Source organism: Mastomys coucha, unplaced genomic scaffold (assembly GCF_008632895.1).
Source record: "Mastomys coucha isolate ucsf_1 unplaced genomic scaffold, UCSF_Mcou_1 pScaffold8, whole genome shotgun sequence".
Taxonomy (NCBI): Eukaryota; Metazoa; Chordata; class Mammalia; order Rodentia; family Muridae; genus Mastomys; species Mastomys coucha.
This window is the reverse complement of record NW_022196914.1, coordinates 23962681-23986614: the sequence shown is the minus strand read 5'-3', so window position 1 is coordinate 23986614 and position 23934 is coordinate 23962681. Positions and strand designations below refer to the sequence as shown.

The 23934-nt window shown below is 39.9% G+C and overlaps 1 protein-coding gene across 1 annotated transcript in view; it reads right to left on the bottom strand.

Moving 5' to 3' along the window:
- Positions 1 to 23934, bottom strand: part of Dnah5 (dynein axonemal heavy chain 5) — a 249501-nt gene that overhangs the window by 62794 nt on the left and 162773 nt on the right. Inside the window, exons 52-58 of the mRNA XM_031360281.1 lie at positions 22150 to 22322; positions 16385 to 16515; positions 10993 to 11146; positions 10084 to 10351; positions 6762 to 6993; positions 3814 to 3928; positions 3471 to 3647 (exon numbers count right to left, since the gene is read on the bottom strand). Coding sequence (XP_031216141.1) covers positions 3471 to 3647; positions 3814 to 3928; positions 6762 to 6993; positions 10084 to 10351; positions 10993 to 11146; positions 16385 to 16515; positions 22150 to 22322 — 1250 coding nt within the window. The remainder of the gene's footprint in view (positions 1 to 3470; positions 3648 to 3813; positions 3929 to 6761; positions 6994 to 10083; positions 10352 to 10992; positions 11147 to 16384; positions 16516 to 22149; positions 22323 to 23934) is intronic.

Here is a 23934-nt window from a genome sequence, read left to right as displayed (position 1 = left end):
AAAAAAAAAAAACACCTTTAACTCTCCTCTTCAGAAACCTCCTCCTTAATGGTGTTTTTCACACATACCTAGCTTTGGCTGGCCCTTGTCATTCCTAGCACCCTCCTCGCACTTTCCTCCCACTTTTCCTGTCCCCCTTTTTGAAAACCTATACCCCCAGTAGTCTACCATTTTCATATCACATATATCCCAACACCGTCTCTACTTTCCTCCCTTAAAACCTCATTTTATAATGCATGGGACTGGAAATGTTTATATTTAGTGAGTTATCTCTTTCTCAGAAAGACATACACTGCATGTTCTCTCTCATATGCAGATCCTAGCTTCCTTTATACGTGTGTATTTATGTGAGGTTAGGTGAGCATAGAGGCTATATTTTTAACAATTTTAAGGAGCAGAAAGAGGAGAGAAATGTTGTTGAGCAGATATGGAACTTTGGCATCCCTAAAATTGTACAGACTTCTTTGTGGTTTTTTTTTTTTTTCTAAAGTAGTCTAAAACAAAATACTCAGCACTTAAGTAGTTATCAGGGTTTGAAATGAGGAAAAATACTGTATTCATAGGGCCTTTTTGCTCATTAGCTATGTAGGTCAAGAATCTGCCTCTTTCTAAAGCAACTGAGACTGTCACAGTGGACTGACACCAGAGGGTAGCCTTGGGGCTGACAGATTGAATAATTAGAGGTTTCTTAGCTGGGAACTGACCTTTAAATGAAGAGAGTTGGGCATTTCGAATTTCACATGGCTCTCAGGAAGGCTCTATTCCAATTCTAGCACAGATATTCTTATGCAGCAAATTACTTAATAATCAGCCTCTTTTAGTTGGTAGCATTTTCTCTGCTGAACTTTTTATGAATTCAGTATTGAAGAAAGGTGAGTTTAATGCAGGCTTACTTTTAGGACAAATAGTGCATGACCCTGTGTGTCTGTGTCTTAAAGCCTTCTTTTGTATCTGCATCCCCTATCAGCGGATGAACATTCTTTGAGATGGAATGCACACTCACACTCAATTTAGTGATTTGCTGTGAAGAGCTGTGTTTCAACCTACCGGTGTTTCTGAAAGCTAGGCAGCTAGAGAAGGTAACTGGAGGTGACTAACAGAAAATGTCAGACCCTTATTTTAGATGTGTGACTTCTGAGGAAGGAGGGAAAGAGAGCAACAGCCAGTGGGAAACTAGGATTAAGTTACAACTACACAAAACTGCATCAATTACATATGTTGACAGTTGTATGCTTATATCAGTCACATGAGTAAAGAAGCTAGTGCTGATACTGTATCTAGAGACCAGAGTGTTTCTGGTAACTATTGGATTCCATTCTCTGCATCTGCAGTAACATGAGTATGTGTAAGACCTTATACATCATGGCAATATACCATTTGAACACACTTTATTGTTGCTGCCAGCTAGTTAAAGTCTGATTAAACATTCAGGTAGGAAGAGATACATTCTTCTTTTAATGATTTATCTATTTATTTTATGTACATGCATGCCTCCAGAATGTATGTGAACTGCTTGCACACCTACTTCCCACAGAGGTCAGAAGAGGGAGTTAGCTCCCCAGAACTGCAATTATAGGTAGTTCGGAGCCACTGTGTGGGTCCTGAGACATGAACTAGGTGATTCAACATCAAGTTCTGTAAACCACTGAGCTATCTCTTCAGTCCCATGGGACATATTCTTTGTTATGGGCTCTTCTCAGATTGACATAACCTGATGATGCAATGTTTGGGTCTAGTTGCATCTAGAGTTCTCTCAGAATAGATTCACAGTACCACTTTTCAAGATTTCAGAAACAGTATCCAAGATTAGTCCTCAGTGAGAAACTGTTAGAATGTGAGGGAGCCATTTGGAGGTAGACCACAGACGAAAACTATTATTGAGTCCTGCCCTTTCGAAGGGGATACTGGGACTGCGGCTCCTCCCCCCTTCTTTTGCTTCCTGGTCATAAAGTGAGCAGTTTTCTGCCATGTGTCCCGGCCATATTATGCTGCCTCATACCAGACTCAAAGCACTAAAAGAGTATGTTAAAACAGGCCTGGTCTCTTCATACAGGAATTATCTCCAGTATTCTCTTATACTAACATGAAGTTTACAAACGCCTCATCACCATACCTCTGCTCCCACATATGTCTACACCAGTGGTTACATGATGCAGAGTATTTTAGCTGTAGAGAACTTCAATTTAGAGAAATACTAGAAGCATCCTACAATATGAGCAGATGATGCTCTTAGGGAAATGCTGGCTTTCTTTTAAAAGCAATACCTGAGAATCCTTACACTACAGGTCTATGATTCTAGGTACCCTGAATTCAACACAGTTTTTAAAGTTCTTGCTCAGTGCTCTTATCTTCTCTGTTGATCAAGGAGTCCCAGTATAGCCAACACGACAAAGGTGGGGGAGAGGAAGGACTACATGTCCACCAATCTCAGGGGCTAAAGACCCAGGAGGGCTTGAAGTATAGAGGAGGATTGCTTAGCCAGAGCATGCAGAACATATCAAATGCAAGTATAGTATAGAAAGTCAGGGAAAAGGAGAAGGCAATATATTCATCATCTCAATAGACAGGAAATGCACACAACTTTTGTTGTTAGTTGAGATCCTGGGAGCTAAACCCCACAGTCTCACATATGCCGAGCAAGAGCTATACCACTGAGTGATATATCCTATTAGGACAGAAATGCCTAAAGAAAAACCAAAACAAAACTAAATACTTGAATCAAAAAGACTTAGAAATTTCTCAGGCATCATGCTAAGGAAGTGGTAAGAGAACATAATCCCATTATCAAGCTTTGATCCATTCCCAAATGAGGTCAGATAACCTGCGTTAGCAGTGGACACACAGCGTAATTGTTTTTATTTTCATCCATTTCTAAGCCAAGGATCAATAGCCTAAGGGAATAGATGAATAGGAATGAATTAAAGGTAATCTTTAAAAGAGAATCCTGCATCGATCCCTCAACACTGACCTACCATATAAGTCATGGTCTAGTTCACAGATCATATTACATTTTGCAAAAAAAACACTTCCTTTGTCATGTTATTAGTGCTGTTATGGCCACATGGTTGCCCTAACTGTGTTGGAAGTCACTCCTCCTGTCATTAAGGGACTGCATTAAATCATCAGTCTTCATTGTAGATGATTCACAAACAGACACAGAGGAAGCTTTGTCTCATAGACCGCCCACTTCAAAGTCCTCAGTGAGTCCAGAAACATTTTGGAAACTTCATTCAACTTTCCCGCTGACACGCAGACTATTAGTGAAAAGGTTGAAGTAACAACCTAAGACTCTTGGCTGCTATTCTGTGACAGGGCTCATTATTCCTTAAAAATGAGCACAAGATGTTAATCTGTCTGTGTGAGATCTATAGGCCTGATAATTTCTGCACACACAGCTAAACCATAGGTTAGAGTTCTGGTCTAGTCCACATCACTTCCTTATGAGTACCTGCTACTCCCTGCATATTCACCTGGAGGGCAGCTTCCGCCTCTTCTAGGGCTGGCTTTGCTGCCTCTAGTTTCTCTTCCGCAATGGCTTTGTCCTTAGAGATGCTGTCTACAATGGCCTGTGCTTTGTCCTTCACCTTCTGTACCTCAGCCTTGACCTTTTCAGCAGCCTGTGCTTTCATTGTGACCTCCTTTAAGACCTAATGAATAGAAAGAAAAATATCTCATCACACTCTGCAGGCAACACATGTTTCTTGCCTTGGTTCATTGATTTTTGTCTACTTTAAGCAGTTTTCATACAGAACAATAAGAAGTTTACTATAACAGACATGAAGATCTGTCAGTCAGATCTGGCTATCTACCTACCGTGTCAGCTTTCTCATTAGCCACCTGGAGTTCCTTTTCTTTTAGTGCCAGTTCTTTGCTCAAGGCTGCAACTGATTCTGATGCTTCTTTCAGCTTTTCCAATCCAGTATTCATTCTGGAGTTGAAAAAATCCATGCAAGAAATGTTAAAAGTTGTGGCAAATGCCCTTGATTTCAAGTGTTATCCCATTAGGAAGTGCAGCAAAGTCATACTGAAAGAACAAGAGTAAATAAACATCAAACCTAAGAGAGCCTCATCTAGGAGGTCCATCTAGGTTTTTAGTTCCAAATGGCAGGTGCATGTTCCTTATCAACCATAGATAGGAAGTGAATGCACATTAACATGAGCACAGCGTGAGGAACCCCCGTGATCTAGAGCACACCACCCAGGGTCTAATAACAACACTCTCAACATATCCAAAGCTCCATGTTGGTGGAAGGAAAATAACTTGTGGTTTTGTTTTGTTTTGTTTTGTTTTGTTTTCAAAATAGTCTAATGGAATTAAAAGAAGAAAATATGAACTCAAGAAATAAAATAAAATTTGAACTAGAACAGATGTAAACTAGTTACCTGCATAGATCTAAAATAATGTTCTCTAGAAGATGAGAGGCCTTGGGACTATTGGGTAACCAACCCATGGACCCCTTACATGTAATCTAGTCTCCTACCCAGGCATCCCTGACATGGCTATCTTGGCTAGTTCTTTATGGCAGAAAATGTTAATGTTGAGGAAAATATGGAGCAAAGCGGTGATATTTAGGTCCAAACTTCAGTAACAGGATATTTGCTTTGCAGTAACCACAATCGTCAGCCAGACTCTTCTACCCTGGTCACACAGAGGATTGGGATTTAAGGCTAAGAGGAGGTGAAATGGGGCATCTGTATTCTCACCTCACTTCCACATCTATTACATAATTATGTCAATCAATATCATAAAAAGTACCAGTCCATTCAAGACACCAGGAAATTTTATCATATTAGGCAACAATAAAGCCTCCAGGAGTCCAGGATAGTCCTCTATGCGGTAAAGAGGATTCGCAACCTCAGCACTAATGACATTTGGGCTGGATGACTCTTCAGAGTGTTGCCCAGACCTCTGTTCTACGATGACAGACTATTATAAAAATATCTCTTGTGTTCTAAGAGACAGGAACTTTTGCTGAACCCCATAGCCAGAGTTAATAATGTACCTTGGGGTCACGTAAGACTGATCCTACCATGTAGTCTGCCTGTTTTGTTTGTCTGTTTGTTTGTTTGGTTGGTTGGTTTTTTGGTTATTTTGGTTTTTTTGTTTTTGGGGGGGGGGGCGTTTCAAGACAGGGTTTCTCTGTGTAGCCCTGGCTATCCTGGAACTCAGTCTGTAGACCAGGCTGGCCTTTAACTCAGAAATCTGCCTGCCTCTGCCTCCCAAGTGCTGGGATTAAAGGCGTGTGCCACCACTACCCAGCCTGCCTGTTTCTTTAACCCACCTTTAAGAGAAAAATCTAGCGGGGCGGTGGTGGCGCACACCTTTAATCCCAGCACTTGGGAGGCAGAGACAGGCGGATTTCTGAGTTTGAGGGCAGCCTGGTCTACAGAGTGAGTTCCAGGACAGCCAGGGCTACACAGAGAAACCCTGTCTCGAAAAAAACAAAAATAAAAAATAAAAAAGAGAAAAATCTAACAAGGAACCCTACTTGCCTTGGAATTTGCATGTAATCAATGTTTACAATCTAAGCTAGTGCATGGCTTTAACCATTTGTTATTGTTATTTATTTACTTTATCCCCTACCTCCTCTCCTCCTAGTCCCCTCCTTTTTCCTCCATCCACCTCTCCTCCCCTTCTCCTCAGAAAAGGGGATGCCTCCCATAGATATCAGCCAGCCTTGGCACATCAAGTTGCAGTAAGATTAGGTGCATCTTCTATTGAGGCTAGACAAGGCAGCCCAGTTAGAGAAAGGGATCCAAAGACAGGCAACAGAGTCAGAGACAGCCCCTGCTCCCCTGTTAGGAGTTCTACATGAAGACCCAGCTACACAGCTGTAGCATATGTGAAGAGGACCTAGGTCCACCCAGGGCATGTTCTCTGGTTGGCAGTTCAGTCTCTGTGAGCATCTATGGGCCCAGGTTAGCTGATTCTGTAGATTTTCTTTTGGTGTACTTGACCCCGCTGGCTTCTTCAATGAAAATGTTCTTCTCCATGGCCCTGATCCAAAGAGAAGTGCACCTGTATATCTATCTTATGGTAACAAATGCTGAAAACATAATGTTTTGAAGGCAATACTAAATGGTATTCACCATATATGCTGGAAACAGCATACAGATATTATGTGATAGGGTTTATTTGTTTGTTATCCAGGCCAATGGTAGTCAGTTGTAGCCAGTGATTTAATACCTTGTAAAATCCTGTTAAAGATTTCTACAAAGGATCTCGTTTTATTTTCCCCATTTAATTCTCTCTGTGCTGTTCAATACATAAGGAGTAAAAGCCCTTTGTTAGGGACAGATGTGGACACAGGGAAAGACAAAACAGGAAAAGACAGCAATCAGGCAAGTGTAGATTCAAGCTCATACAACAAATAGATTATAGGCAAGAGAGACAATGGGAGACACAGGAAGAGATGTTGAGAATACAAACTTGGGTTGATGTTGGCCCTACTACTCCAAGAAAAAGTGCTTTGATTTCTTTGGTTTATGCAAGACTGCTGAATTTTTGGTACACTGAGGTTATTAATGATGCATTTGAATTGATGTGATTTTGGCGGCACATGTGGGGAATATGTTTAAACTAATGCACTGTCCTTTAGATAACCAGGAATGTTCTTGACCCCACACTACCCTAACTTGAGAACCCCATTTGTGACAGCCATCAATATTCCTGGTAATTTCAAGGCATATCCAACCAACAATTTGGCTTTGGGATGAGAACCAGTGCCTCAAGGTAATTTTTCTTTGACCTTGACACTCACCTGTTGGCCAGGCACTGCACTTCCACGTGTTTTTCTTCATATATGAATTTATAGCCCTGAATAAAGGAGAGGTATGATTTGGGCGTCACATGGGTAGAGCGCCGGAACCTCTGGAAGTAATCAGCACATTTCTCAGCTACCCCATCCTGAAAGGAGCCCATGCACTGGACCAGTTCCCTCTTGATCTCCACCGTGCAGTCAATGGTATAGGATGAGAGGAAGTGTTCCGACACTAGGAAGAATAAAGACAACACTGTATGAAACAGGCACGCCAATGCCATGTTCAAAGTTGCCTGACTGTGTTTCTTAGGCCCACATGCAATCTTTGTTGCTCCTGAAGGAAGAGCTCTTGGTACTTTGGGCAATTGTATCGTCCCTTTCATATATAATGCCTTAAGAACTTTAGATTGAGCATCACTCCTTGTTTCTGTAATTGAATAGAGAAGTCTTTTCTGTGTTGTGGCAGGGATCAATGGCAGGCAGCCAGCCAGGTTTATGAGTTACATAAGAACAAAATGATACAAATAATGGAGCCATCAGTGCCCACATGCAACTCAGACTCACCGTCCTTTGTTAACTTGGAACCTACCGGTCAGTCCTTCAATTCCTTTCCACCGGGTCATTTCTCACGTGGAAACGCTCATCACTGCATTTGAGTTGTTGTTGATGATTTTTGCTTTCTGGTTTTTTGTTGTTGGTTTTTGTTGGGTTTTGGTTTTAGTTTTTGTTTTTGGGGTTTTTTTTATTTTGTTTTTGTTTTGTTTTGTTTTGTTTTGTTTTGTTTTATAAACACTAGTCATCTTGTTCGTAAAAGCAGTGACGGGCTATTTGTCATCAGGCCTAATTTACAGCATCCTTTACAGACATTTAGGTAAAAATCTCCTAGTAGAGACTTTTATCTTGTCCAAAAGGTCTAACAGTGAATCAACTATGAGACACATTTTCCATTATAAAAACAACCCAGTTATGGACGTGATAGCATACATATTTAATCCCAGTGCTGAGAAGACAGAGGCAGGCAGATCTCTTGAGTTCAGGATCAGTTAGGTCTATGAGCTATTCTATACTATAGTAAGCCCATGTCTAAAACAAATGAAACAATAGGCCATAAAGTAGATTAAACCTATTGCCACATATACACTGTATTACCACTGTCTACCATTTACTGGAAAGATGAGGGAGAAATATAAAACACACTCTTAACTCCATACATTTTTTTAAGGATTATATATAATATATATTTTAAATTAGTATAAACACTTTTAGTATCTTATAAGAAATGGCATATGCGCATTAAGAGTCAAAGCTAGAAATAGGACTAGCAGAAATAAGAGAGAAAGAAAAAGAATCTGGTAGGCTAGAGACTGACGTAAAGACTAGTAGCCATATATCATTAGATCCTGATCATGAATTCTCAGTGGAAGACAGCAGAGACCATTCACCAAATTGCTTGAAAAATAAAACTTAGTAAATATTAAAAGATAATAAATTAAAATATCTGTGCCTTGTATTTCCCAAATAAGTTGATCAGGGACTGTTCAAAACAGCTCAAACTTCAATATCCCAATAAGTTTAAATCTGGACACTGGAAACATGAAGAATTCATACCTATGAAAGAATTTTTACTTATTTACTGTCACAATTTTAGGCAGGAAGGTAGGGCCTCACCTGTAATAGGTAATTGTCCTACCACTGAGCTACATCTTCAGACCCTCTTGGAAAATTGTTACAGGTATTAGTCAGAATGGTTGGAACATAATGCTCTAGTTGGCATTATGGAATGGCTTCCAGGAATTTGCCATAATCTTCAAACTTCTTTACATTCACTGTGTAATGAATGCATTTGAATGAGCCAAATCTCTTGGTAAAAACATATACTGAAAATATGCTTTATGTCATAAAACACTTGAAATCTTTAAATGCTCCCCAAAGTTGCCTAGTGGCTGGACACAGAAGACTGTACACTAGTGAGTTATCCTGAGAGGATGTCTACTAGTCTGTGTTATTTAGTTTTCCATGTTCCAGAAGTGTCAATTATATAAAAAAGTCTTTAGAATTCATCTCACTTTATCTCTTTTTATTTTAAAAGGGACTAAAAGACAATTGGCTACATAAATGAAAGGTAACCTTACTCATGTTTTCTGTTTCCATAACAAAAATAAGAATAAACATCTCCTGGTGTTGGCCAGGGTGTAGATAAGTGGGGGAACACTTGGTGACAGGAGCTAGCCCCAGGCTTAATCATAAGTGTGTTCATCTTAAGCCATGGTAAGAGAGGGGAGGAATAATAGGACCTTCAATGAGATGATGTACTTCTTCCCAGAATTCCCAGCCCTAGCGCTCACAGTAGCTCACTGGGCCAAAACCAAGCAGCTCCATAAGCCTGCCTGCTTTTCTTTTCTTCTTTCTATCTCATTTCTTTTCTCTTTTGTTTGAGTCTTTTTATTAACTATTATATTATTTACGTGCAAAACGCTGTCCCCCTCCAGACCTTTCTATCTCTTTTGTAAGCACACTTTCCCTAACAGTCTGGGCATCCCCACCATCTTCAGATTTGACCTCCATGACAGCTTAACCAGCATGGGCTTTTTGCCCTTTCTCCTGGCTCCTCTTCTGGGCAGCTGCTGAGATATACAGCTTGCCTGTCCTGGGTTTGTGTTTTCATTAAATAGCTAATAAGAATTGTCTTTAAGCTTCTGCTTGAGTCTACTCTTAGTTTTTTTTCTCATTAATGAGACTAAGATCCTCAGGAGGAGATGTAAATTTTCCCTATATCACTTATGCTTATAAAGCATATCCACTGAGTCACCTCCCAAGACCAAACTTTTAAACTTTAATAAATATAAACCTAATCTCTGTGTATTAAGATATCTATTATGTATGTATATATCCTCCTTGCCACTGTGGAGGCTTTCACCTAGTAGGACCAAAAACCAAAGCACAGCAAACACCCAATTGAGTGTAAATCACAAACCATGATCAAGGTAAAGCCCTTGAGTATCACTGAAAAACTGGGGTCACTGTATATTTGATCAAAGAAGCATAAATGGAAGACTTCACTCTCTGACAACCATACGTGTGTGTGTGTGTGTGTGTGTGTGTGTGTGTATGTGTGTGTAAAGAGCTACCAAGTTTTAAAATTTAAAAGAACAGAATCTTATAGCAAAAGTCAAAAGTCCTCCAACACTGGACAGAGAGAGTTGTTCAGCCCAGCACAGAGATGTTTGTATCATAGAAAGTAAATGAGTGAGAAATAAATAATACAGCAAATGAAGCTCCTATGAGCAAGAATTCATGACAGCATCATTTCCATCACACTAACCAGCGACTAAAGCGTCCTTGGGCCATCGGCTGAACCAGTCAATGGTGCATCCTGAAATAAGGGCGGGGAACTTCAAAGCTCGGTTTCGAAATTTCTCCCCCACGGGAGAAAAGCAGAGCACAATGTGCAGGTTCCCTCGGACCCTGCTCATGAAGTACTCATACAGGTTGTCGTTGGTAGGCGGGCGCTTGGGGTGCTCCTTCTTCATGACAGATATCAGGTCACTATTAATTTCATCAATTTCATCCCGAGCAAAGAGGTTGGAGACCTCAGAAAGAAATACAGACATCTAAAGTCAGTATAGGCATATATGAGGCATATCAAAATGAATACTTGAAAGGTCCAGGACTTCTCCTCCTTATATATGCTCTTAAGTTCAGGTTTTAAAGTGAACTTAAATCTTTCAAGATGAAATGTATCACATCTCGATGCACAGAGATGGTTCTATGACTGACTGCAAAGCCACAGTCCTCACTTAGAGCCTTTATTGACCTGTGGATACATACTGTCTATGGATATTAGCTAGGTAACTAATTTCTTAACTTCACAGATACTACAACTATTACTTTGGCACACAAAAGCATCCCTAAGGGAAAGTTAAACCTGAAACAAATATAACTTAATACAAATATTGTTTGCATTCATGTATGTCATGTGACCAAACACACCAACGCCTAGCATTCCTGGCCCCCCTTCAGCTTCATCATTTTTCACATCACTGTTGTAAATGCTTAGCTTCATATCCTAACGTGTGTTGGGGGGTATTCTTTAAAACAAAGGCATTCTTCATGCTGATTGCCAAGTTCCTAAGAACATTAATTTAAATTTATAAAGGAGAAAGAACACAAGAGAGTTCTACCTTGGAAAGAATTTAGAGACTCAAAGTTATGAAAACAAGTGAACTCCCACCTCACCCGATGACAGAACATTGTTCATGTATTCCAGAAACGACTCCTCTTTAATCTCATTGTCTGTGAAAATGAAAGTGATCCCTTTGCCTTGTTGGCCAGCAGTTCTGTACAAAACCTTCAGGTCTTCCATCAGATTTGAGGTGTTGTAGGATCTGAAGAAATGTAGCCATTGGGTCAGTCACTAAAACATTTCCATATGAAGGTCATAGCCTTATGCTACCTAGCTATCAAACAATGCTGGCTTTATTGTCCTGTGGAAACACACTGTCCATGGATATTGGGTAGGTAATTAATTTTTTAACTTCACAGATACTACAATTAGTGTGTTGGCACACAAAAATGCTCATAAGGAAAATTTAAACCTGAAACAAACATAACTTAACACAAGTAAATATCGTTTGCATTCATATATGTCATGTGACTGTACATGTGCCATTTTGAAAATACACACTGATGGAAGGTAATATTCTAATAATAATTAGAATATTTATTAAGCACCCATCAGCAATGGGAATGTTAGAAGGTACCTCATAGATTGAACTAAACTAAATCCATTCAAGCTTTCGAAATATGGAAGCGAGAAGCCAAATCATGACCCACAGAGCCCTTCTCATCTTCTGAAATCACTGTTATCTTCATATCCCTAAATTCCACATAAAAGAGTTAGTTTCAGAACAACCAGTACACTGTATCAGACTAGCTGGAAACATTTGAAATATACCCTATCATTAATCTCCTTTCATTCCCAAAAGCAATCTGCAGGTAGAAGCCATCCTACAATCAAAAAAGGTGAGAGCGATATCCACAGAGTAGTCTATTACTGCCAAAAGCAAAGACAAAAAGGTTTTATTTCTGTAGACTTAGACTTACTAATTCATTCTCTCTCTCTCTCTCTCTCTCTCTCTCTCTCTCTCTCTCTCTCTCTCTCTGTGTGTGTGTGTGTGTGTGTGTGTGTGTGTGTGTGTGTCATTAAAACAAATCAGAATTCAGAATAAAGAATGAAATAGTCACTTGATTTGGTTGGTTGGTTGGTTGCGTCTGGGAGCGGTTGGAGGGGTTCTGTCTTATTTTATTTTGTTTTAGATAATGGTGATGGTGGTGTTTGGGGGGATTGCTTTGGGTTTTTTTGGTTTTGTTTTTTTGTTGTTGTTGTTGTTGTTGTTTTGGTTTGGTTTTGGTTTTTTTTATTGTTTGCTTGGGGTTTGTTTTGTTTTGTTTTTGCTTTTATTTTTCAAGACAGGGTTTCTCCATATAGCCCTGGTTCTCCTGGAACTCATTTTATAGATCAGGCTGGCCTTGAATTCAGAGATCTGCCTGGCCCTGCCTCCTGAGTGCTGGGATTAAAGGTGTGTATTGCCACTACTTGGCTTCAATTGACTTTTTATAAAGATGCTAAGTATTTGACGTCTAAACTCTGTCTTTTTAATATCCATAAGCTAAATCCTCAATCATTGTCTGAGTTATGGTTTCTATCACTGCGATAAAAACCATGACCAAGGCAGAGCAGGAACCTGGATTCAGGCACTGAAGCAGAAGCCACAGAGCAGTGATTTTTACTGGCTCCTTCCACATGGCTCCTTCACCTTGCTTTCTTACAGCTCCAGGACTAACTGCCAAGGTCAAGTTGACAAAACACTAACCAGGACAATCATGTATCAACATTTTTAGGACATTACTAGAGAAACCAGGGCTAAGGGCTCATAAAAGTTTGTTAAGGCCAGTTCTCCTTTTAAAAGAAACAAGAAGCACCTTTGTTTCCAATAGGGGAGTACATGTGGATACATCAGAAGAGGCTTTCTGGAAGAAATGATGTTCAAATGAAACCTGCGTCTGAGTAAAATGCTGGAAGAATCTATAAGTTTCCAGACAAAAACATTGGCATTGTGAAATGAACATTATGGGAAGAGCTTGCTTCACAAGCCAAATAAGCTCCATGTTTAAAAGATGGTTAAGGATACCATCAATAGGACAAAACGGCTCCCTACAGAATGGGAATAGATCTTCAATAACTCTATATCTGACATAGGGCTAATATTCAAAATACATAAAGACCTAAAAATTAGGCATCAATAAGCCAAGTAACCCAGTTGAAAAAAAAATGGTATACAGCTAAACAAAGAATTCTTGGCAGAGGACACTCAAATGGCCAACAAGCTAGTCTAGATAAAATGATAAGCTCTAGATTCAGTGAGACAATCTATCTAAAAAAATAAAATAGAGGAAGATATCTGAGATTGACCTCTTACACACACACACACACACACACACACACACACACACACAAGAGGTAGAGAAGAACAAGTAAGACAGAATGCAAATCTCATTTCATCCAGCTTCTTAAATGGACAGACAAAATCACTGCTCTCAAAATCACTGCTCTCAAATGGCCCGTGGTTGAGTTTCCCAGCTGGGAAGCTTCTTGGCCCAGCCCTGGCCAAGCATCTATGGCCTAGGGAATTGGATGGTCTCTAAGGTAAGGAAAACCTTGCCTTTCTTCTCATTAGTAATGGATCATTTTCAGTGTGACACACAGAGGAGCAAACTTGTCACTGTGAAAGTTGTGGGTGTTTACTGATCCACAGGGTTGTAGTGAGAGTCACACTTGACTAGACATCTGGATTGATTACAAACCTGCAGTGCAATCAATTCCCCTACACTATCTGATGTCACGTAATTTACAGGCTTTCTGAACTTCAGATGCAAGATGGACTATTGCTACCTGACCACCTAACAAACTTCATTAGAAAATTCAATTAACTCAAATTTGTAAAAGTGACTTGAAAACAAGAAAGTTTTAGGTAAATGTCAGTAACAAAAATATGAATCAAATCTCCTTCCAGTGCAGGTTATGTTTCCCTAGCTTGGCTTCCACACATAGACTAGAATTATAAACATGGTAACAAGGGCTATCTCTGTCATCCTACTACATGTATTAAACAGAAATCTTTAGATTTATTCTCCAAGGAAGTCATATAATTCAGAGTAGCTATGACAGTCTCAGCTTGAATAACAGGATCTCCAACTCCAATATTCAATAACTTTCATCCTCCAAACTAGCAGTAGCATATGGGTCTCTCTCAAAGAGACAGATCAGTGGCATGTTTCCCATGGATGCCAAATAATCAGGACTTCCTATCCCCATTTCTCTGGAGTAACTGCTAATGAATTCTTCTCAAGCAAACTTCCCAAACTGGCTTTCTGAAATTCTGTTTGACTTCTCTGAACCACCTCTACATATCTCTCCATGTTTACTGTTCGTGCGTTAATTCAGCTTTCTACATTTCCCTCTCACCCCTCCCCCCCACACACACACACACAGAGGGAGAGACAGACAGAGAGAGAGAGAGAGAGAGAGAGAGAGAGAGAGAGAGAGAGAGAGAATTCATCTGGGGTTCCCTTTCTTCATTAACAGTGACTATCTTTATAATTCTGTATCCCCAAAACCATAATTACCAAGAAAGCTTCAGTTTGCTAAAATATCTCATGGATTCCCACCATCCATCTTTCCCTTCTCTCTGCCACGCCTCATGGTACCAGCATGTCTTGCCTAGACTTCTCAGATATCTTTATGACAGTTTTGTTTTCTCCATCCATTTACAAGACATGCAAATCACTTACATACACACACTCACACACATGTACTCACACTCACATACACACACATTTGCACACACACACTCACATACATTCACACACACTTGCATACACTCACACACTCAATCACATATGCATGCACACACTTTTATGCACACACACACACACACACACACACACACACCTTACCAGTCACCCATCAGTGTTTTCCTATTACTCCCTGGTGACCTATAAACTCATTAATACCTTCAAATCCCTCAATGATTAATATATTCCCAATTGCTATCTCACATTCAACACTCAGCCATATTTGATTCTTCCAGGGATCAGTAGGAACTTGCCATGATGGTCATTTCACAATGCCAATGTTTTGCCTGGAAACTCACAGGTTCTTCTAGAATTCCTACTCAGATACAGGTTTCATTTTAACATCATTTCTTCCAGAAAGCCTCTGCTGATGTATCTGCATTTATTTGCTTAGTAGATACAACAGTGCCTACAAGCCATATTTTATTGAGTGAAATGCTCATCACCTGTCTCCTTAGAGTGGCTGTAAAAGCCATGACAACACTGGCCAGAGTTACCTATGTATTCATTGGTTCAGGACTGTCTCCCAAAGATTCATGTGTTATGTTAGTGGCTTGGGCCCAGTCTGTGTGTCACTGGGAGGTGATAAAATCTTAGAAAGTGGCAGCTTGCAAAAGGAAGTTTGATCACTGGGCCTTGGGGGCTGTTCTTGAGGGGAATATTAAATGTTCTTCCTTTCATGCATATGTGCTCCTGTTTTCTATCCCTCAATGTCTCTATATATCTCTCTACTCTGTGTGTGTATCTCTGTCTGTCTCTCCTCTTCCCTCCCTCTTTCTCTCTGTGGTGTGTCTGTGTATGCCTGCCTCTCTGTGTCTGTGTGTGTATCTCTGTGTCTCTGTATCTCTTTCTCTGACTCCGTCCATCTCTGTCTCTCTCTGTCTCTTTGTCTCTGTCTCTGTCTCTCTCTCTCTCTGTGGTGTGTCTGTGTGTCTACTTCTCTGTGTCTGTGTGTGTATCTCTGTGTCTCTGTATCTCTTTCTCTGACTCTATCTCTCTCTCTCTCTCTCTCTCTCTCTCTGTGTCTGTGTGTGTGTGTGTGTGTGTGTGTGTGTGTGTGCACATGTGCTCTTTACCTTCTTATTTTTCTCCTTCTCTGATATCATCATGTGGACATTCTTATTCTAATACACATCCATAGACCACCTGTCATGATTTTCCCTCACTGTAAATCCATAGAAAACAGAGATAACCAGACATTATTTAAAACCATGGACCAAATAAATCTTTCCTCCTTAAGTTGATTAGCAGTTACTTTTCCCTAGTAACAGGAAGCTAACAAAATCCTGTTCCCCCAGACAGTGTTGAGTATCTACTCAATATTCTACAAATATTTAAAGTGTTTGCATGTATACATTTTCCATCTATTTTTCATTATATTAACACTGCTGAAATCTACACTAGCACTTATGATATATAAATGTCTTCTAAAATGTACAAAGGATACAGTTAATGCTTATTATCTATAAAATATAAAAACAAAGAAGTAGCAATGCTCTGTAGTGAAAGGCTGGATTGTTTAAAAAAACAGGTTACTAATAGAAAATGTTCTGGTCCATGGCAAGGGTTGAAAGGGGAAGACATGTCAGTATTCAAGGAGAAAAACTATTGTGATTCTTAACTTACATAAGAAAATGCATTCTTAACTGCTGGTGACCTCTGAGACCTTTTCTTCAAAATCCATTTTATGGTAACATAAAGGCTCTTACCTTGTCAGAGTGATCTGGAAAGACGTATAGCCAGCGATGAACGAAGCCAACCTTGTCAGGCTCTGCTTTCCTGATCCACCCACTCCAACTAGGAGGGCATTTCCCCGAGGAGTGCGGATGACTCGAGAGATCTATAATAGAAAGTAGAAAAGATGAGAGACTTTCAACATGCAAATTTACTGTTATATTATGCACTTAGAATAAGGCCACCTATAACTGATAACTGCTGGGAGAAGGCGAAACAGCCTCTCCCTGCAGTGAGCTCTTACTGGTTATTTGGTATAAAGGGGTCAGCCCTGAAGCCACACACATAATGAACTCAACTGATAGTACTCATATACTTAATATACATATGTACATCTATATATGTGTGGTAATAATAATCACAAAGAGGCTATCAATTTGAAAATGGAGGGACATTGGAAAGAGTAGAGGGAGAGTACCTGGAAGGATGGATAGAAGGGGAAATGGTGCAATTCTATTTTAACTTAAATGTATTTTAAAATAAAAATAACTTTTTAATGCTAAATAAACACTTGAAAGACAAGGGTATCTCTGGGTCAGACTAGAAAGCCATACTACTTTAGAGAATGGGGCCTTTCTGAATGGCAACCCTGGGGCTGCACTACTAGGTGGCAACTGTGAGGTGTGCTCTCACGATCCCAGAGGGTACCAACATTCCAGATTGTGGCTGGCTCTGTTTACAAGGAGAAAACTAAAGGAGACTTTGAGGTGTCCTCTTAGTATGTGCAACCTAAAGCAGCATGCTAGGAAGGACAGCAGACATGCTAAATTGATGCCTATGCTCAGAACTCAAAGCATGCCACTGACTACAATACCTTCCATGTGTGCAAAACAGAGCTTAAGTCAAAGGAAAGAAAACTACCCAAGAATAACAGAGATGGTGAAAGGAAAATGTGCATAAACACTCTCATACTATTTTGTAAGAAGATTAATACCCAAGGTCTCTACCAAGAAGTGATGAAAGATGGGTCAGGAGACTACTTCGCCCTGCTCAGTAGACACCGACTGTACTGGCTGGTTTTGTGTGTCAACTTGACACAAGCTAGAGTTATCACAGAGAAAGGAGCTTCCCTTGAGGAAATGCCACCATGAGATCCAGCTATAAGGCATTCTAGTAATCAGGGGGATAAGGCCCTAGCCCATTGTGGGTGGCACCATCCCTGGGCTGGTAGTCCTGGGTTCTATCAGAAAGCCAGCTGAGTGGGCAAGCCAGGAGAAGCAATCCAGTAAGCAGAACTCCTCCCTGGCCTCTGGATCAGCTGCTGCCTCCAAGTTCCTACCCTGTGTAAGTTCCTGCCCTAACTTCCTTTGATGATGAACAGCAGTGTGGAAGTGTAAGCTGAATAAACCCTTTCCTCTCCAACTTGCTTCTTGGTCATAATGTTTTGTGCAGGAATAGAAACCCTGACTAAGACACAGACTATCCCTGGCCCTACTCCTGGCCGATTGATTTAGCTTTCCAGGTATTGCATTAAGTACTCTCATCAGGCTTCTGGCAACTTCTAGAGGGGATCCAGGATAGAACTCTGGACAATCTTTCACCTTGTGTAGTAACTCTTTCTCTCCTAAAATATACATTTAACCTAAAATATTGCTGTAAAATTTACTTTGTCTAGGTCCAATGACAGTGGGAAGTAGGGCTAAAGATAGGTCCTGCTACTTCTGGCTAGGATTCCTGAGGTTCTCCATCATGACAAGGTTTTCTTAAGGAGTCTTCCTCAAAATTGCCTTCCCTTATCTCAGTATGTTCCATTCCTGCTTGGAGTACCACTGGGTTTGCAGCTTGTCTCCCAATTTTCAAACATGTGAAAAATGCGACTATGCTGCTTGTCTCTCTGTGGACCTAGAAACTGAGGCTAGATGTGTGTGCTTCAGGCTTGCAGCCCCCCAAGCTCAGGCTGTCTCTGTGACTCTACGAAGTCATGACATAGTCATAAAGAGCTGCCATGGGTTTCTCATACCTTCCCTTGGTATAAATTCAAAATGTCGAAACAAAACAGATAAGGAGCAACCAGAACCAAACTACAACCTTCTAGTATCCCTTGGTCATCACTTCACAATTATAACCCTGTCCTGTGTTTGATGTGTGGACTATATTAGGGAGCTATGCAATTTTTTAGTATTTGGTTTCAGGAAATCTTCCTTGTATTTTCACCCTGGCATAGGATATATTACCACAATATTAGAGAGATAAGCAAGTATGTGAACAAGCAAATAGACGGTAATAAAGTAAAATTAAAACACAATCCTGTTAAAATCAAAGATGATGGGAGAGCAAACAGTTGGGGGAGAACCTTAAACAGGGCTAGTTCATCCAAGGTGTACACTGAGATTAAGATGTCCGTACTTAGATTTCATTAGCAAATCTATAAAAAAAACTTAGTGATGCCCACCATGCCTTGCAGTGCACATGTTTCCATGGGGTGAGGGACCTGCTGATGGGAAATGAGTGAGTGTTTGAGACAACACAATGACAACACTGAGAGCAAGGAACTCCATGAAAGCACCATTGACTCAGAGAGTCAAATTCAGGTATGCAACTTGAATTTAATCTAAGTCTTATAATGACTAGAAGTTCACAAAGAAGGTGGCTTGCTGGCTGGGCATGGAGGCACACACCCATAATTCTAGCAAGAGAATACAGGGGTTGAGATCCGCCTTTGATGCACAGTTGAGTATATGGCCAACTGAGCTACACAGCAAAGACCTTCTCTCTAAAAATAAAACAAAATCAACAAGGAATGGAGAAAAAAAGAAGGGAGGGAGGGAGATGGAGAGAGGGAGATGGAGGAATGGAGAGAGAAGAAAGAAAGAAAGGAAGGGAGAGAGGAATAAAGAAAGAAAGGAAGGAAGAGAGGAATAAAGAAAGAGAAGAAAGGAAGGGAGGGTGAAAGGAAAGGTGATGGAGGGAAGGAAAGAGGGAGGGAGGGAGGGAGGGAGGGAGGGAGGGCAGGACGAGGGAAACAAGGATGGATGGATGGAGGGGAAGAAGAGAGAAAAAGAATGAAAGATGCAGGACACAAATTATCAGAGTCAGCAAAAGGCCCAAGATGGCCCTACCAGGGTTGGAACACGGAGTTGGAAGTAGACGAAGCTGCAAAGTATTGTTGGAGGCACAAATTCCAAATAATTTGTCAGAATTTTATGTATTTGATCATCTCCCAATACCAAACATTCATTCATATATATGTACATATATATATAATATAGACTGCACAAGTTATAATGATGACTATATGTACATGCATATCTATATATGTATGTAACAACAACAAGAGGGGTTGTGAGTTTGAAAGAGAGCAAAGAGGGTATATAGAAAGAAAAAATAGTGTAATTGTATTAGAATCTCAATTTTTTAAAAAATAATATTGATAAAGATACATAGCACAAAGACATAGTCTGGCATTTTATGAATAAAAGAACTGGACCTTCAATCACAGCCCATATGGACAAAGATTTTTATCTCTGTTCTCTCTCCAACTTCTGCCATGTCTTATGACTAGCCCAAACATTTCAAAGCTCATGTTCTCATGACACAGAGCTCAGATATGCTCTGAACACACACACACACACACACACACACACACACCACACAAACACAAGTATTAAGGAGAGAGTAAGCCTATAACACAGTGAAAATGCACTATTTTGTCTCAAATGTTTTGGACATACATTCTTTGACCCATTTCAAATCAATCAAGCTAGAGGCTGAAAATCAAGGAAAACACCCTCATTTTGAGGTGCTGTGCCTTCAATAGCATGACCAGACAGATGAAGAAAAGCTTCTCATTTGTTTCGCAAAACAGAAAGTTTCATGATTTCACAATAATGACAAAAATAAACTCAGTATCAGTGTTAGTGCTGGGCAGTCATATACCAACAAGACCATGTCTTCAGCAAACATTTAGTCATGACAGCACCATTAACAGAGCTCCTTTACAGAATGTGAAGTGTCGGGGGGTGGGGGGTTGTTTGTTTAATTTCTTTACCCTCCCTTTCTTTTAACTATTCAATATGGCAGAAGTCCTATTCTTGATGAAACATCTGACTCTCAAACAACTATAACTTTGAAGTTTATTTCACACTATGATTTATATTAGAATTTGGAAGAGCATTGGACCTCATCATTCAGTCCAGAAAGATGTCATAGATTCTCAGAATTCACAGAGACATGGAGCTACATGCCCATATGCTTGGGAGCCTCAATCTCCAAATAACCCTTCTGTCTTCCTCTTTGTCCCAGGCTCCCTTCCATCCTGCAAAAAGATCCTTGCCCTCATATGGAGAAAATGCACAGAGGAGCAAACCCCAGATCACAGGAAAGGCTCGCTGGATATGTTCTCAAACCACCTGCCCTGACCAGATCCAGTAACTATTAGAGAAGGCAGCTTGCATTTATGAGGTCATTCTGCATGCTTATACCTAAATGACAGAATACAGTTTCAAGTTGCGTGTTTGCTAAATGAAAGTATGTGGTCTACAAGTAACTGATGTCAACAAACTAAGAAAATGACATTCTGTTAAATAGAAAAAATCTAATGATATAAATTAAGTCGTATACATTTTTATATATAAAATATAACATTTTTTTACTTCCAATGTTTGAGAACTGATCAACTGTCTCATATGACAAAATAAGATAAAATTATACTTCCCTGGTGGAATTCATTGTAACAGAATTTTCGTCTTCTCCAGATTAACTGTTTCTGCACTGTTGTTTTGTTTTGTCTTCTTCATAGAAGTATTAACTTTGATTACAAAACATATACGCTAGCTAATCTTGAATTTGCAATTCAAATGAATTTATAGCCACTACAGAACTACATGTCTAAGTGTACTGTGAGAGATTTTCTAGATGAGATTAATTGGATGGAAAGACCCATCCTAAACCCCATCAAGAGTTGAAAACTAGCTAAGCACCAGGAATCTTCTCTCCCTGCTTGCTAACCGCAGGTACCATGTGATCAGCGACCTCAAGCTCTTGCTGCTCTGGTAGAATATATTACTTCAAACCATTCGCAAGAAACTAAAATATTCTCTTAAGTTATTTGTTTCTCTGATATTTGGTCATAGCACCCATAAAAGCAGATAACACAATGAATGCATGTAACAGAATTTACTACCATGACTAATTAAAATGTATATTTTAATAATATTAAAGTGGAGGTACACTGTTGTGCAGCCATTAATATCATCTGCTTCCCATACCTCTTTTCATCCTGCAAAACTAAAATTCCACCCATTTGACACTGTCACTCAATCCCCTTCTCCATCCTGTGTCCACATTCTCTTCTCTGCTTTCCACCCCTGTGAATGACAACACTGAGAAGCTACGATGATGGGAATGTCGTGGCATCCGACTCACTTATTTCATTGGGTATGCTTTAGGCTTAGGCATTATTTCAAAGTGCTACTCTTTACGTCATGTAGGTATAAACAGACTTTGTTTTTTGAACTCACATAAACCACATCCATCCCGTGCAGCAAAAATACTGAACTAGGAGCTGAATACCAACACTGAATAAATTTTTCATGTTGCATGTTGGAAATATAAGTGTTCTTATTTTAAGCCTATAATGTGCGACATGTTGCATTCAGCTTAGAAACTCAATTGGAATGTAACCGGGAGTTAACTTTTAAATTGACTACTAGTAGAAAGAGAAAATGAAGGATGGGGGTTTACTCTGGGTGAAAGCAAGTGTCTGTCACTGGCAGTGAGCCCCTTGGTGAAGCTACTGTACCTTGACTAAGTGGACCATTGCATCTATGAAGAACACCATGTCCATGCCAGTTCCGCGGATGCTCTCATTGTAGAGCTGCAGGAACGCACTCAGACGCTCTCGCAGGTGGTTAAGGGATGCAATTGGCTCATAAAGCTTAGGCATTTCAGCATCAGCCTGCTCAGATGTTTCACCTTGGGAAGAAGCAATAAGTTTCTTCAAATCACTGAACTTGACTACTCCTGCCTAAATTAACACACTAAAAGGTTAATTTTGGTGTGTTAATATTAATATTACATAATATTTTCCATCAAGATATCATATTAAATTTTTGTTTGTTTGTTTGTTTTTCTGTATAACCCTGGCTGTCCTGGAACTCACTCTGTAGACCAGGCTGGTCTCGAACGCAGAAATTTGCCTGTCTCTGCCTCCCAAGTGCTGGGATTAAAGGCGTGCCCCACCATTGTGCGGCCTCATATTAAATTTTTAAGAAAACGGAAAGCAGGTAATAGTAGAAGTATCAGAATTTTCATAATCATGAGCAGATACTTCTAGACAGAAACAATCCCAAATGATTTTTTTTTTATTTTATGATTTAATGAGAACTCACAACTAAACATTGTGACTTAAACGCCGTTTCAGAGACAGGAGATTACTGGTCAAAACAAAAATCCAAAGAAATAGGGACAACATCAAAATGTTGAGAGAAGTAAAGAACTGCATGGCTTAATCACGAAGCTCCCATAAATGTTCAGCTCAAGCTTCAAGAAATAAAGTGTTTTAAAGTCACAGGCAGTTGGACATTTCTCAGTGGCCCTTGCCCTCACCCCAGATGGAACAGTTGCACTTTGACCCTTTTAAAGCTCAATTTACTCATCGTTCTCAACCAGAGGATGTGAGATATAAATGAGTCCAATAAACACAGGATAAGTCCTAGTCATTTTTTCCAAATGGTCTTGCCAGATTTTACACATGCTCGACCTGCTTTACAAGAAGTCTTTCTAACTGCAGGGGAAACTGCGATGGGTTTTTTTGTACCTTTCACTCAGAAACTTTTGATGGATCACACGTATGGTTGCCCCCACTAATCAGAGATGTTGTAGTCATCCCTAACCATTACAAGACATAACTACATTAGCCTAGAGTGCCCTATAATGATGGCCTTAGCTCTGGTCTCTGCCTCCCAACTGCTGGTACAACAGGTTTGTGCCTCTGCTCTCTGTTTATGAAGCTTATGAAGTCTAATGCTTCATGTGTGGTGGGCATGCATTGTACTTATTAGCTGAGCTCTACCCCCAGTGCCAACAGACTTTTTAAAATTAAAAAAATGATCAAAAATCTATCCTCAGTTTTAGAAATAGTCTTTAAATGAAGAATAATGTTTGTTTTAAAACAATTTAGTTCTGATGTGAAAGTCTGGGTAGTGTGTCTATTTCCATAAATAAAAGTAATAGGTCTCCATTTTTGTGAATCCAATCACAAAAAGATGCCTGCACATCACTCACTTCTCCTAAGTTATATGCACTGGGCTTCTCATAGAATTCAGCTGCCTGGATTAAGAATAATCATTGCAGTTTTGGTTGCCTTTTATTTGGCTATGGCTACAGATGCCTACATATCCCACAGACAATACTTTGGTTTTTTCCTAATTCCTGTGATGTGACAATCACATTTCTGTCTACAAACATGAAGACAATGAGATTCAAGAGACATTCAGCCAATAGATATTAAACCCTCCCTTCTGGAGTTGCGGAGATTAACTATGGAGCAGAGACTGAAGGAAGGGTAAGCCAGCCTAAATATAGC